Genomic DNA, 16,829 nt, shown 5'->3' on the forward strand with positions numbered 1-16,829 from the left:
TACAGATAAATCAGTATGTTGAAAAACAACTTTCAAAAATGAATCCGTGTTCATTGAGCATATTCGTAACATGTGCAATACTGAATAGTCAGACTTTAGGGATCTGATGTACATTATGGTGGTGATGTATATAATAATTAATTTGACTATGGTAGTTATGACACAATGTTCATCTTATATACCATGAATATATTCAATCTTGATAAATTTAATATTTTGAATTAATGAAGCCCTGCTTTCCCAATACTTGATCCTGGTGTATAATAAAGCTTTCTTTCTAAGCTGTTGGTATCTAAACTAGTTTTACTCACTACTGAAAACCTAGGCTGTGTTTTCCATGAAGTATAGCTCTATCTTTACTTAGTCTTGATCATTGAAGATTCAAGTCCAGTGTTCACTGAAATGGACTTCCCTTGTTGCTTCAGGTCTGAACCGCTTGCTTACCAATGGCTCCTATGAAGCTGCCTTTCCCCTGCATGAGGTATTGTGTTTTCTCTTCTTAGCTCCCTTCAATTTCCTGTTACTAAAATTGGCTTCTAGGGCTAGTCTTTAATTTGTTGATAAGGCATACACTCAGAATTGATTTAACTTGTTTAGGAAGTAATTAGGGAGAGTCTACTCGCTTCCCTCCATCTCTCCCTCAGCGTCAAATTTATTTCTATCTTTTTATGTAACTGAAAGAATCAAGAGTCACCCAGCATGAATTCAGAGAAACGACTTAAAGCTCTAAGTCATGCAATTAAAAAGGCATTGAAAGAAAGTACCAGGGGAGGGCAAATGTTCCTGAACTATGTAGACTTTGCAATAAATACAGTTATAGCTATTTTTTGAAAGAATGAGAGCAAACTATTTTTTGCAAAGTATTAGATAAGCAAATGCAATGAATGGAAATTAATAATGCAGTATTCATTATTATAAGATGTGTAAGTGTTGATAGTGTCTCACTTGCTTAGTACTGAATGGAGCATTAATAAATCATTTAGATTGACTTTTCTAAGAATAACTGTGGTGTCCTTTAGCCTGAATTTCCTACTGGATCTTGGATTATTTAACCTATAATCTGTCCCTGGGTTTATAGCAACATAGTCTTCATGATTATTGAGAAACTGCCATTTCATAAATAGGGCTGAGCTCTGACTGTGACCTGCCATAGATATAGATATAGATATAGATATAGATAGAGATAGAGATAGAGATAGAGATAGAGATAGAGATAGAGATAGATAGAGATAGATAGATAGATAGATAGATAGATAGATAGATAGATAGATAGATAGATAGATAGACAGATAGGCATATAGACATGTATATATAGACAAACACCACAGCTCCTCCTCTCACACCTGACTGACCTACTTCAGAGGGTGGTACAACTCTACATGAATGACAAGTATCTCCAAAACAGATACTGTTTTGGACAGATTTTTAAGGTTAGGCAGAATTTTTTAAACTATATTTATCAAGAAAACTAGAAGCCTCAGTCTGAAGTCTTAATTCATGGCTTTCCAGGAGACATTGGAGGAATAGCCAGCCAAAGCTTGAACACAATTGTTTTCTGAAGCCACAGGCTCTTGATTCCGGTCACTAATATTCACCCAAAGTGTCTTTCTGTGGTTATTAGCTAGCATTACCTACAAAAGGGTTTCGGTGGACACTCTTGAAACTGGCGAGTCAGGAACAGAAGTGCTTGTGCATAGTCAGGGATGGGCAGGCAGGCAAGTGTGTAAGGAGATGCAACTGTTCAGACCTATAGTGACCTATGGTCCTCTTCAGGACGTTCAGGTCTTGGCATAGTCCTGGCATGTCTGGAAAGATAATCCACAGATCACTTCGCTGTGTCATCATTCTTCTGACTTTCAGTTTAATTAGACTGTGTTATTTAGCCTCAAAACAACCTTTAGAAACTGAGTAGAAAGCTATTTTTACTTTTCTTTAATGTTCAAACTGAAAACACAGATTTAGAGAAAGGCTGGCCCTCTGCTAAGTCACACACTGGGTTGGTGACTGAACTGAAACAAACCTGCTTAATCCCTTGCACAATTCTATTGAGGAAGGCTTTCTATACTACTGTGAATTAGTTTCCCTCCAAAGGTACCTTTCATTCATGAAACTGGCATTGTCATGAGTCATGGACAGTGCTCTGGTCTCACTTGCCCATGAAGAGGTTGCATTAGCTTTGAATCATTGGGATCCAAAGGGGGAATCCAGCTCTTTACATTCAAGGATTTTCATGTCTGTAAGTCTACATGGCAAGGCTACAATTATGGCCTCTTATTAAACCTTATCTGAGAAAAGTGGAGAGCTAATGAACCAGCCTTGGGTATGGCCTCTGAGCCGGGCTGTCCATTCCAACCATGGAAGAAAATGTGTCAAAGTGAATATTGTTAGTTTCATGATGGATTAGCAAAGTGGGGCTCAGACTTTAGGGGGTTTGTCTAAGATCCCAGTGAAGAAGAGCAAAACTGAGCTTGGGTATCCACCCACCCGATTCTCTCAAGCGCATGGTCTTTACTTGCTGACATCAGCAGCGAGACAAATCTAAACTAATGGATTGAAGTAGAAGTGCTTCCCCTTCACAGAGAATGCGCCCTTGGTAGTTGTTCTCACCCCTCTGGTTACTGCTACCTTAAGACACAGGGGTCATTGTCTGCTACCTCATTGCTTGGTACCACTCACCAACAGTGGTGCTCTTATCCCAGGGAAGTTACAGAAGTAAAAACTCCATTAAGACCCATGGAGCTGTGAACCACCGACATCTACTGTATGAGTGCTGGGCTTCCTGGGGTGTGTGGTACAAGTACCAGCCTCTGGATCTTGTAAGGTGAGTTTGTAACTGACTATATGTAGAAACATTGTGCATAAAGAAGGCATTCTGTCTTCTAGGGCAAACTTACCTGGGGAGGACACATTCAGTTCTGTTCTAACTTGTCTTTTTCCCCAAGAGTAGCCTTTCAGGGGACACTGGTTGTTCTTGGTAAATCCACCCTCATTCTGCTGAGGGTGATGTTTCCTTCAGATGGACCTCAAGGAAGAGCCATGGAAGGGACAGAGGTGGTGGTTTAGGCCTCCCACAAGACACCACAAAGAGAGGGTCACCCTATAGAGAGATAGTACTAATCAATTGAATATATTAGTGATGATCTAGAATATTACTTCCCACAGTCCACTACTCTCTATGAGCCAAAAATGTTCCTCTAATCCTAAGCTTTCTGTTCCCTGCTATGACATAACAAGGGCAACTCTCCATACCTCACCCCCTGTGACAGGTCAGTCTATACAGAAGCTAAGTAAAAATGCATGGGTACAGATAGAAATAGATTTTGTGTTTAGACTTAGGCCCTTTCCTAAAGACACTCTACTGTGTGTATGCAAAGATTTCAAAGTCCAAAATCTACAGATTTGAAAGGTGAGACACTTCTGATGCCAAGCATTTGGGGTAACAATGACTCAATGATTTGCTCAGATTGGTCAGATGAGGTACTGTCATTCTGAACTGTTTCAAGATGAATTTACTTTAATCTTATACCAATAATCTTTAAAGACGTTTCAATTTGTATTCAAAAGTGAATCAGCTGTTAGTCTATGGTAATTGTGTTTATAATTTTGTTGTTCATTTTACTGTCTAGATCTGCCTATTGTACTGTGGGAGTATTGTGCACTGGCACTTCATTATTTATTTAAAGACTATTTCTTAGGGTCAAGTGACAGCAATCCACCATCATAGACTGTCTGTTAGAGAGAGAACCATACCTAATTTCTTAGAGTAGCTAGATATGTTTCATTTATATCTGGGCCCTACAAAAATGTTAACTATAAAATAAAAAATGAATAAAAGAACTCAGGAGAGAACAAAAAAATCTCACTTTATATTCTGTTCCCAGGCAATTGTCCTTCTAACCATAGCCATTGCTACATGTTTACCACATGTTTATTCTGCTAAGATATTGATGAATTACATTCCCTTCTTTGAGGGTACCAAATGACACAGATGACTCCAGTAAAGAAAAATATTTTCCTTGACATGGTCATTTTCCTTTGACCAGATGTAGTCTGTGATAAGCAAGGGGGCAGAGGGGGGGTCAAAACCAAATGTCCTTCAGGCTCTGTCCCTCTTCTTATAGAACTACACTGAGGAGAAGTAAAAGAGCATTGCTAGTGGGAACCATCTCCATCAGGGCAACAGTCTGATTGGGATTTTGTAGTCAGTCCATAGTCCCTGGAGTTGAGGAACTTGATTTCCTACAACTCCAGTCCCTGAATAGTATTTGAAACACCTAGAAAAAAATTTCCAGGTCGTGAATGAGTAGATAAAAATGCATGAGAGAATTTATAAAATGTATAATAGTTCAGATGAATAGAAAGAGTGAATGTGGGTCAGCATTTACACAGAAGTGTCTGTAGAACAGAGACCTGCCAGAGTAGAAGACCGTGTTGGCCCTGATTGGTCTACAAAGACTTGAGTAGAATGAGTTGTGGAGTATCAAGTGAACTTATATCTTAAATTCTTCTTGTCCTGTAGACAATGCATTCTCTTTATCTCTCGAATCTGACCATATTGTCACACCCCAGTGTCTCTCATGCTCATTATCTGGTTGGTGGCACTATCAGGAGCCCCTTACCTGGCTCCCTTTCCCACTTTGACTCCTTTCAATCCATTCTGTAGTCTCAGAATAAGCTGGTATATAGCTATGTCCCTTCAGGGGCAGGGTAATCATTCTCCCCTAATATAAAGGAATATGGGAGAAAGTTCATCTCAGAGCTTTGAGTTGAGCAGATACCTGTTTCTTCTCTTGGTTCCCCTTGTCTGTCTTACTTGGAAAACCACCTACTAAGTGACATAACTGAGCAAAGTACTATGACACAGAACTTTACATGTCACTGCAGTTTTGAGGTTTTTGTATCCCAACAGGCGGTATTTTGGAGAGAAGATTGGACTGTATTTCGCCTGGCTTGGATGGTACACAGGAATGCTCTTCCCTGCAGCCTTCATTGGGTTGTTTGTCTTCTTGTATGGAGTCACCACTCTGGATCACTGCCAAGTCAGGTACGGGGGACTCACGGGAGAACCCGCCTCTTCTCAATATTTGGAGATGACAGTTTACACATGGCCTACATATATGTAGTTTTCCGCCACTTTCTCAGTCTGTGGTGAGCAGTTAAAAAGGTCCTCTAGATTTCATGTATACCTTGCCCTTGCAGCTTCTGTCTTTTGCAGCCGTGGAAGCAAGAGTTACAATTCCAGACAGATTTGTGAGCAAGCATCTATCCATGGAACAACTCATTTTCAGTTGTTTCCTGAGGTTTTTTCCCCATCCTAAAACTGGTACCTTGCTGCTGGTAGTGCAGAATAATAGCTAGCAATACTTTTTCACGAATTCTGTGTTTCTGCATGGAATCTCTGTGCCTAAGCCACAAAGACCCTTCAACAAATTACTAATGCTTACAGAATGGTCAATTACTAGATGGGAATCAACCCATTGGTTTCCTCAACAAAATATGGCTTCAGATATTCATAGAGATCTTATTGCAGAGCTGGACTGCACAGACCCTAAGCAATAATGTTCATTTTAAGAATGACTGACTTTGCCTCTTGCCTACAGAAATTGCTTCACATGGCGGAATGTTGTGTAAAGTGCTCCTTTTGGTGCAATTCAGGGTATAACAATGTTTTTCTTCATTTATTCCTCCAAGTTCAATTTATTAATACATAAATAAAGCTTTATAAATAAGATTTATCAAAATATTAATACATACAGGGGGTGTTTACACTGTTATCAGAAAGTCTGAAAAGTTTCTGGGGGCATAAGATGAGTATATTGGTTTCAATTGTTACTTGGACACCAGCAATATTTCAGAAGAATCTAAATATATTCTGCATCATCGAGAGGAAGGCCTTCTCTATTCTCCTTTTCAGTAAAGAAGTCTGCCAAGCAACAGATATCATCATGTGTCCTGTATGTGACAAATACTGTCCATTCATGAGGCTATCAGACAGCTGCGTCTATGCCAAGGTAAGTCGAAACAGACATCGGGTTTTGGTGGGATGGAATTTACTGTAAGCTTTCCTGAGAAACAATGGGTGATTGTATTCCTCTGTTATTTCCCGTGTTTGAATCTCAGATTGTGTTGTAGGATGGAGGCATCAGCATTCAGCATTCCGATACAAATAACCTTTTGAATGTGGTATATCTAAAACATGTGTCTCCAGGCACCATCACAAGGCACTACGCGATGGTCTAGTGCAAAGAACACAGCTGTTGGAGTCAGGCGAAGTTCAATTTCTTTTTTTTTAACTTTGTTTTATTATTGAATGATGTAGCGGTAAATAGTTAGATGCTGCTTTATTCTCCCAGTGGGGTTCATGGCTCTGCACCCACGCAAGAGCTCTAGATTCATGAGTGAAACACACACACTCACACACAGTGTTATTTTTAATATGCCTTACTAGCTCAATGACTGGGCTACTCCTGAACCTCCATGTGGCTAACACATTCCCTTCCAATATTCCTGAGTTAATATTTGCCAAACCTGTATTTCATCTCTATTATCCTGGATCCAATAGGGAGAATGGCCCCTGGGGCAACTGCCCCAACTCTTACATGTCGGCAGGCTCTTAAGTCTGATCTCTCTGCTTCCCTGTAGTAGCGATTCTGCCCCTTCTCTCCTCTGCATTTCTTGCCCATGAATCCTAAAAGTCCCACTTCTGTCCCCCTGCCCAGCCATTGGCCATTGGCTGTTTATTGAGCTTCCCACCTCGATTAACTCAATCAAGAGAACTCACAGGCATGGCCAGAGCTAGTCTTACAGGTGATTCTAGACCCTGTCAAGTTGACCACTCAGTATTACCCATCACAGAGGCACGGGTTTTGCTAGAATCCATGGCAGGTAAGATGGCTGAAGCCCCTGCTTTAGACATTACAAAACTAATCTAGGAACCTAGGTATCCATGCATTATTCTTGGAGACCTCTGCCATGCTCAGGTTCTGATTTTGACTCTACTCTCTACCACTTGTTTGTCAAGATCAAGTTATTTAAGTCCTCTGATCTTAAGATTCTTTTCATCTACAAAATGGATATGGCAAAAACCTGTCCTAAGATTCCAGTAAATGACAGTTGTGGAGTTTTGGCTTTTCTTTATCAATTTTGGCAATCATCAAATCCAAATCCTGCCCATTGACCTTGCATAGTTGCTGCCTTTCTGGGACTAAGTGTCTTGTTCCTAAATGCATTCAGGGCCTGACATCTCTGACCTACTCCACGACACATCCTGATAGCCGATTACTCTTCTGTGCTACCCCATGCCCCTTTTCCTGGTTTGTCTTACTTTAATAAAATATTAGACACATTCATCAAATTCCTAGATGATTTTTTTTAAGTTCAAGGCTGTATCATATGATAACAAAATCTATAGAGTTCAAGTTGATTAAGTCTTTCTAAGATCCGCTGCCTATGTATTTGTCTAGATTCCAGATATAAAAGGGGTTGGCAGATTTTATCAAACATCTGTGACTACTGCAGCCTGGATCTAATTACTCTGTTGGCTTTGCACTGCTTTGTTCTCTTAGGACAAGAGAACATTTGATAGGCAGCCCACAGCCCGCCCATCTATAATGGCTACAGCACTGCAGGTGGCAAGTACTGTGGGCAGAGCCCAAGCTGCAGCAGTCAGCTGTGAGTCTAAAAAGATTTGAACTCTGAATAGACCTCACAAGAGACCAAAAAAGCACAAAGTGTCTCTCCCTATATCTTTAGAGGGCAGGTAGATCAGGACATAAGGACAAATTAAGCAAGGCAACCTCGGGAAATGAACAGTTAAGAAGTCAAGAATTTGTCAGTAATGCGACTTTACTGAAATGTCATGAGATAATTTATGTTTTAGAAGCCTGTGTTTGGAACGCATCAAATTTGTGTTTCTGTTTGGTTTTTTGTCTGGTTCAGTTTTTCAGTTTGGTTTCTCTGTATTTTACTGCCTATGAAAGGATTCCTAAAGTGAAGAGTGAAATTCTTTTTCTAGGTAATCCTTGATAACTCCTTAAATTAACCATCAAATTAACCATTCAAAGTATTCAAATTTCATAGGGGCTTCTGTTGGCAGTAATTCTACAAAAAAAAATTTAGAATAATCCTAATTTTGAAATTATTTCCATAATTACTAGGTAGCTTGTGTTATTTCTAACCTGCATATCAATTTTGAGTCAGGTGTTATTATCCTCATTTTATTCAGAAGTGTAAAACCTACTCATCCTTACTTATAAAACAGTTATCCTGGTAAACATGGGTCTTGGTTTATTAAACTACACAACATCTTCTTTACCACCAGGCCCTACTGAACTATATGATATTTAAACTGAATTTTGTGTTTGGTCTTCCCTAAACACTTTATACCAAAGTCAAGAATGACAGGCAGAGTTCTACAGGATTACTTTAGAAGCATTTATTAGAAATGTCAAGAGTGAGTTTGTGGGACTTGTATATACAGGTTCAGTTTTTCAGTTTGGTCTTCCTGGGTCATCAGCCAGCTGCTGCTCTGATCATCCTTGGCGTGGGTGAGAACCTGAAAGCTAACATCAAGTGATTTCAGCAAAGAAAGACAGTAAAGCTTATGTCTTTTTTTTTTTTTTGCAAAGAAAACAAACAACAACAACAAAAAATCAGGAGGTAGCTCCCAGCCTAGAACTAACCATGCAGACCCTCAATGTCTCTCCCCAACAAAATGCATGATCTCTTCCTGTGGACAGGTTTGCTTCCTGTGACAGGAAGATGGCTGCATCTCCAGGCTTCCGTCTTTCTTCTTTCCTCCTTAAACATACGTTTTATGTTTATTTTAAATTCTTGGTGTTTGGATTAGTGATAAAACCCAATGACAGGACATTTACCTGTATGAGGCTCTGGGTTTCATCCGCATCATTTAAAAAAAGAAAAAAAAAATTGCTTCAAATCTTGTTCTGTTGTTCTGGAGTCGGTACTCCTTTAGAAAGTGCATGTTGGATGATGACTAAGCAGTAAAATGTTTGCCGTGCCAGAGTGCATCACATAACCCTGGCACTCACAGAAAACCCAGGCAGGTATGACAGCCGGCCTGAAATCCCAGAATACCAGAGGCAGAAAGGGAAGCCCTTAAGCAAGGGGACTACATTAGCTGAGTCAGCAAGTACTGAGTTTGGCTAAAAGATCCTGCCTCAACATATAAGATGCAGAACAGCCAAGGAAGACTCCTGGCAATGGTCTTAGGCCTTCACACACATATGCATGCCCACACATACATGTGCCCCATATAGATCAGCCTGATACCACCAACAGCCTCCTCAGAGCATCTTGAGGTCCTTTTTTCTGGTATTTTATCAATATCTGGAGTCCATACTCTTGCTTTTCTTTGTTGGCAGTTGGCCAAAGGAACCATCACGTGAGCTAGATTACCAGTCTGCCAGGAACTGGAAGTTCCAATTTTCTTACCTCTTCTGATTCACACTGATAACCACTGTCTCTTCAAATGCTTATATATCCTGTCCTAAGGAAGTACTCTGCTGCGCCCTATTGATCCTTGTACTCCTGGGAAACAGCATGAGGGACATCTGCTGTGTGGGTGGGAATGATCTGGCAACCCAAAATGACAGCCACAATTCAATCACAAATCTACCCTCAAGTGTCACAGACTATTACACTCACCAGATATCAAGATGAGGATCCTGAAGGCACCATGTACTAGAGCTCTCAGGATTTTGTGATACTAGGTGGCCAATTACACCTCAACACTCCTTCTGGCATAGGAAAGGAATAGGATTTAGATACCTGTGTGGCATTTAGTGCTTGAAAGCTGCCCATTTCTCCTATATACAAGGAAAGAAAAAGCATAAACTCTTGGAATAATACAAAATACTTGGCACTGTGCTAAGGCAAGAAAAGACCTGTTTATGCTGGGCATATTCTCCAGGGACAGTAAAGTATACTTTACTAGGGAAACATAAAATGGCCCAAAAGCTGTGCTTTATGAAACTATCACAGTCATCAATTGGTGTGATGCAGACTGTAGGTGGAAAATGAATGTGGCTGATTTGCAATAAGGTATTACTAACATCTTTGGGTTATGGGGACTGCATAAACATATAGTGCTTACATGAGGCTTTAATGAATGCAATAGTGGATTTGATAATGGTTCTTGCCTCTTGCATTCGTAATGCTAAAATGCAAAGTAGCCCACAAAACGTTTGCTCAGAAATGACAGGAGCAAACTAGCTCCATTTTTGAAGTAAATAAATGAGAGACTTAGAACCACTGTTCGGGGAATTCAGAGCCTGTAAACCAGGAACAAAGCTCCTTCCTAGTCCTAAATATAGTTATATCCATCTCCATATAGATGTATAAGAGTTTTTATGGTTCACCAGTGGAATTCTTAGTAGCCCTACTGGGGCTGCTGACAAATGTTCGATTGCATGATCTCGGTGTAAGGGAATAAACTCTTTTCTCCACATCTGAACTTCACAGTCAGAAGACAGGCCTCTTCTTACTCATTGTCAAAGGGAATATTCACCAGGGAATCCTTACGACGCTCACTGTATCACCATAACTACTTTTATGCAGTTTTAAAAATAGCAGTTGAAACGGTGTTCGTGAAAAGTTAACTGATCTGATTCTGTTATTCCCAGGTGACCCACCTTTTTGACAATGGGGCTACTGTGTTCTTTGCTGTGTTCATGGCAGTCTGGGGTAAGTCAATAGAAGCCCTAAAGCTTGAGCTCCCCCTCATCTACCCTCTACCATGTTTCCTTAAAGCCTAGATGTAAATGAAAAAAAAAAAAAGCCTGAATAAATTCAGTTGGGTTTTCTGTGGGCAATGAGCAGCTCATTAATTTACTTGACTTACTTTTAAAGTGATAATATACAAAAGTATGTCTGATATTTTCCTCTAAAATCTTTGACAGCTTTATCAATTTCCTTGAAATTATCCCCCATCTCTGGCTACCAGAATCCTTATATGGCTGATAGCCACCAAAAGATGTTGGCATTGGTAGCCTATCTATGAATAGTCTGATTCCTATAGTTCTGCCTTCTCTAGTGGTGGAATATATGACAATCTCTCACTATTTTGCTACTCTTAAATCCTCAATACATTTGTATCCCAGGAGGGAGAAGGGGAGGAAGAAAAGGAGAAGGAGGAGGAGGAGGAGGAGGAGGAGGAGGAGGAGGAGGAGGAGGAGAACTAGGTCAATGATTGCATAGAGTTTTGACTACAAGACTGATATAAAGATCAAAGATAATGCATATCTTGCCTCCCTGTAACATATGTCATAATCAAGAAGAATAATAAGGAGCCCATGCTTACATTTTGCCATTGTTACAAATTAAGTTACTTTGAAAAATGTACTTATTTCTAAAGTCAGTAGTACCTAATTATTTCTGGTCCCAGCCACATATAAAATGGAAATAGTGCCAGGCCTGCTGGTGTAAATTAGAACTTGCTCACAACCAGGCATAGAGCTGCCTTAAGCGTCCTTATCCATCATCCCCAAAGGCTAGCTTGTCCCTGAATGCTAATCTACTGTGTATGTACAATGAGCAGTCTCCTTGTGTCAGTCAGGAAGAGTTAAATACAAACCTTCCACACCCACTTCAATATTTCTCCAATATCTAGTACCCATTGATAAATCTTTAGAGGGAGTTGTTATCCCCTCCACAATTTAACTGCTGGGATTATATTAAAGTGAAATTTTGGTTCAGTGTCCTATGTCTTGAAGGTAGAATCTCTCACCTCTTTCCCAATAATTCTATTATAAAATAGGTTGGTGTTTGTTTTGTTTTGTTTTGCTTTTTGCAAGTTGTCCACTCCTGTGAATGACAAGTTTTATCAATGATCCCTTTGCCAAGAATAAGCTAGTTGATGGTGGAGCCTGGAATTTAAGAAGAGTCTAAGATTACAAGTAGGTAGACTGGAAACTCTGTGCTTTGCAATATATGCAGTATGAGTCTGATAGATTTTTCTGTAAGGCACTGGGCACACAGGAACATTTTGGAGTCTCTCTTGGCAAAGCAAACCTTGGACAATTCACCCTTTAAATTGCTTCATCTTGATTGACAATTTATTGCTTAAGTCCTATGTTATTCCCAGAAATGTTCTGGTCTAAGGGCCAGAATCTGTCACCTCAGGTGTTCCTTTGCAGAAAGAGATGTGTCTCTTACAGTGATCTAGGATATCCAAAAATAATACAAGTTATACTGATATTATACAGTTATCACCATAAACTATCCTAATCATGGTACATATCTTATCTAATTTAATCTCCACCACAATCTCCAAGGAAACTGCTGTCACTGTGCTCATGTAATAGCCAAGAAAATGGAAGTAGAAGCCAACATATAGTTAAGATGACAGTTAATGTGAGCAGTCATAGCTCTTCAGCTACCAAATAGGCATGGGTATTATCTGTAAGCAGTCGCTTCAGCTCTGGAGATCCCAGCCTTCAGATAACAAGCCGTCATAGTCGTCATGAGCTTCACTTTGGCTGCTTTGGGATGGTGATGTTTTGCAGAAGCACTTCAGCTCTAATGGAGCTCAATCTAATCCTGTCAGGATCATATCTTGAGACTGACAAGTTACAGCATTTAAGAAAACAGATGCTCTCTGTTTTCCGAACAATTGATAGACACAACCTGATGAGAGCAGAGTGATTTGCAAGAGCTCTGGGTGGATGTGCTGTTCTGTAGCTTTGCTTTGCAGTCACCAGCAGGACAATAAACTCTCCATTTGGAGCCTGCTACCCTTCCTTGTGTGTTAGTGCTGCTCATGTTTCTACATAGATGGCAGTACACCATGAGGATCTTCAGGTTACACCATGAACCCAGGACTCTGGACTGAAGATACAGTGTGGATCTTTCCTCTATGCTCCTGTCTGTTCACAAGAAGTTGAGGGACAGGATAATTGCAGGCTAAATTAGCTTCTCTCCCTAGAGAGAGAGAAAAAAACCAAACGAATCATCAGAGAAATAAAAGCAAGCTGAGATCCGTCATGAAGTAGCTTCTGATCTTTATTGCTGATTCCTCCTTTTTCCTAAATTTTTTTAAACTCTCAATGTTGCTTTTAAAAAGTAACTGCCAGCAAACAAACAAAATGAGATACTCGAAGCCCTCCAGTCAAAACAACAAGGTAGTGGAGATTTTACTGCAAATTGAAAGGTTTTGTACAATTCTGTAAGGAATTAGCAAAAGGAACCTACCTCTTTTAAATTAATATTAGAATAACTGGCTTTTGTTTCTAGTTAGACTTTGTCTAACTTCATCTTTTGTAATCTTTTATACATGTCCAACAAAAGTGACATTGTCAAATAATTTTTAAAAATCACATTAAATAAAGTTTTTGTTTTCTTTTGAGACAGCATCTTGCTATCCTGGCTATCCCTGGTTGTCCTAGAACTCACTATGTAGACCAGGCTGGCCTTGAGCTCACAGAGATCTGACTGCTCCTGCCTTCAGAGTGCTTGGATTAAAGGCATGTGCTACCATGCCCAAATCATATTAAATATTACTTAAATATGGTGTTGTACAGTTAAAACAGAAAAGACATATAATTACAAAGTATCCACTGCATGGAGATACATGAACTTAACACCCACTGTGTATAGATGTTTGTACATAACACACACTGGGTGTAGATGTGTATACATATGACAATTTATTATTCTCTGATACACCATCAGAATAGATTACTATGTCCATTTTATAGCTGACAGGACTTAGAGGCTCAGAGAAGCTTAATCAAAATTATGCAATAGCTAACAAGAAATGGAGTCTAAAGTTTAAGCCAGATACTGCCTGGCCTGTTCCAGAGCCATTTCAAAGTCTCCTCCATAGGGCACATCAATTAAGACCTGGTGTTAGAAGAATGTGTCCACTCCTTGCTGGGTGGTGGTGTATGAAACTGTCCTTGGATAGATGTGATCTCGCCCAGGAAAGGAACTTATGACAGACCAAAGAATAGATACCACCAAAGTTTGGTGAATCACGAGTGCTCTAAGATTTATTTACAGAAACATGAATGGGGGGTTACTCAAAGAGCAGAAATGACTCAAAACTGCGTCACCAAAGTCCACCCCAGCATGCATGACAGCTCACAAGATCTAGAAACTAGGAGCACACTCTACAACCTGAAGGTGACTGAACAGGATAAAGAGTGTCCTTTGCAGACAGTTGAATTGGTCTCAGGTTTTTCCAGGCAGCTTAGCTGTTGTGTGTTCCAGGCAATTTCACCAGACTCAGCGTTGTCTAGACAGCTTGTCTTTGGAGGTAGAAGAGATCTAGTGAAACTGGTCGTTTTTAGGAACTTCCTGAAGCTATTTTGAATTGTTGACTTCCTGTACTTAGCCAAACAGCAGTTCTCAACCTGTTCATGACACACACACCCCCACTTGGGTGTCCAAACAACCTTTCCATAGAAACTACCTAAGATGATTGGAAAACACACATTTGCATTGTGATTCATAAAGTAGCAAAATTACAGTTCTGAAATAGCAATAAAACTAATTTTATGGTGAGGGGGGTCACACAACATGATGAACTATATTAAAGGGTCAGGAAGCAGCATTTGGAAGGTTGAGAACTGCTACAGTAAGATGAAATGTTTCACCTTCCCTTGGGACATCCTATTGCTTCACCTCTGTGTAAGCAGGATGTGTCTTAATGAACTTCCTTCCAAGATAAAGGAAACCATAACAACAGGTAAATGAAACGGATGATGTCTGTCCTCTCAAGAGACACCCAGTATATCATGGGCTGTTAATTATAGTTCAGTTTAAAGTACAGCAAGATAAACAAATAAAGTATGAGTCCAATGCCTTACAAATTTAGACTAGAAGAAATTGGTGGACAATATCAATCAATGGTGGTTTGCTGTCAGTTCTGGAATGGTGGGAAGTTTTTTCCTAAGCTTTATTTAGGTATCATTTACATACAACAAACTCTAGCAATATTCCATGGGCGGCTTGACAGGTTATGTCGACTGTATGAAGTGTTGCAGTCATCAGCATCATGGTGGCATGAGACTTTTTAATCGTGTAGAAGCTTCCTCCTGGTAATCAATCCATTGGCACCATGATGCTTGCTTCAGAGTACACATTCACCCATACTAGATTGTATTAGAAACAAATCAACACACAGTGTTTGGTTTCTGGCTTCTTTCACTACACTTAATGCTAGAGAGAATCATTTCTGTTCCTGCACAGATCAGTAGTTCGTCCCTTCTTAGTTCATGATGGTATTTACCTCATTGTCTGGCTGTGTCTGAGGTTGTATTCTACCCAAGTAATAGTTGCTTGTGCCCAGTGCAGGTTTTAACTATCATGAATGGGTGGATTTCTGGCTTTCTAAATTGTTTTGTTTTGTTTTGTTTCCAAAAATATCTTTGCATCCATGTTTTCTTGGATAGATAATTACAGGTGGCATGTCTAGATCATATGATAAGTACATAATGTCATAGGTAGTTGTTTTCCAGAGACTTGACATCACATCAGCACTCCATGAGTGTCATGCCACATGCTCGCAGACACTGGGGATTATCAGTCTCTATAATTATAGTCATTTTCAAGGGTGCACATAGCCAGCGCTTTGTAGCTTTGATTTGCATTTCCCTAGTGAGCAGCAACTGTGAGCATCTGCCCTTGCCCTTCTTTGTAACCCACATCGTTTCCATGGTGAAGTGTTTGTTCACATCACTTGTTATTGGGCCATTTGTCTTCTTCCTTTTGTTATGTGAGTTCTTTATGTATGCTGATAAAAGTGGTTTTGGTGTTTGTAAATACTTCTGTTTCAAGTTTGTATTTTAATATATTTTATTAATTCTTTGAGAATTTCACACACACACACACACACACACACACACACACACGTTCTATTTTGATCATATTCAACCCCACTCCTCCCCATAACTCCTCTCAGATCCACCCCACTATCCAACCCTCCTCCCAATTTCATGTACTCTTATCTCTCATTTTAGTTAAAATAATATTATATCATTTACCCTTTCTTCCTCCATCTCCTTCCACATATTCCTTTACCTCTGTTCAAATTTATAACTTCATTTGCTTTATTATTTTAAATATATGCTCATTATATTTAATTATTCTTTATGTATACAACCTGATGAGTCTGTTCAGTTATATATATATGTATGTGTATGTGAATGTGAATGTGTATGTGTATGTAAATGTATATGTATATATCACTTAGTATTGGATAACTAACTAGGGAGCTTACCCCTGAGAAATGCTTGTGAAACCAAATGGATTATCATGTGTCATTTAAGCATGCAAATTACTACATCTAGCTAATCATTTATTTGGTACTTAAAATTAATGGAGTTAATAATTGTTACATGAATGGGAGGACAGGGTGGTTCTTGAGGACTATTTTTTTCAGCTTGATTAATCAGCAGTGTTTTCTCCTACTGCATAAAATACCCTAGATGCTGGATTTCTATCAGAATATTAAATACTGTAAAGTATTAAATATTCTAAAGTATTTATAATAGATCAGACTTTACCAAAATATCCTCTCTGGCCTTTAGTCTTCCTGTGAGTTTCAAATCTCCCATCCTGCATGGAAATTCATATATTCATCTCAAAGGTCCTGTTACCACTAAATAGCTTTGATCTTATTAAAAATCTTCCTTCCTCACTTCCTGGACTCGAAAGTTACCCCATTTGGACATCTTATGGTATCACCTAAACATTCAGGTTTCTGATTGGCATTATTACACCAGCCTGATTTGGATGTTGTAAATTAGTAAACTATGAAAATATACTGTTGTGGTTCTTTGTTAAGAATATCTAAAACTATTATTTGG

At 39.4% G+C, this 16,829-nt stretch overlaps 1 protein-coding gene across 1 annotated transcript in view; it reads left to right on the forward strand.

Moving 5' to 3' along the window:
• Nucleotides 1–16,829, forward strand: part of Ano4 (anoctamin 4) — a 270,004-nt gene that overhangs the window by 208,112 nt on the left and 45,063 nt on the right. Inside the window, exons 11-15 of the mRNA XM_052165053.1 lie at nucleotides 426–481; nucleotides 2,700–2,821; nucleotides 4,910–5,044; nucleotides 5,915–6,011; nucleotides 10,644–10,704. Coding sequence (XP_052021013.1) covers nucleotides 426–481; nucleotides 2,700–2,821; nucleotides 4,910–5,044; nucleotides 5,915–6,011; nucleotides 10,644–10,704 — 471 coding nt within the window. The remainder of the gene's footprint in view (nucleotides 1–425; nucleotides 482–2,699; nucleotides 2,822–4,909; nucleotides 5,045–5,914; nucleotides 6,012–10,643; nucleotides 10,705–16,829) is intronic.

The sequence above is a fragment of the Apodemus sylvaticus genome, chromosome 20, assembly GCF_947179515.1.
Source record: "Apodemus sylvaticus chromosome 20, mApoSyl1.1, whole genome shotgun sequence".
NCBI classification, from domain to species: domain Eukaryota; kingdom Metazoa; phylum Chordata; class Mammalia; order Rodentia; family Muridae; genus Apodemus; species Apodemus sylvaticus.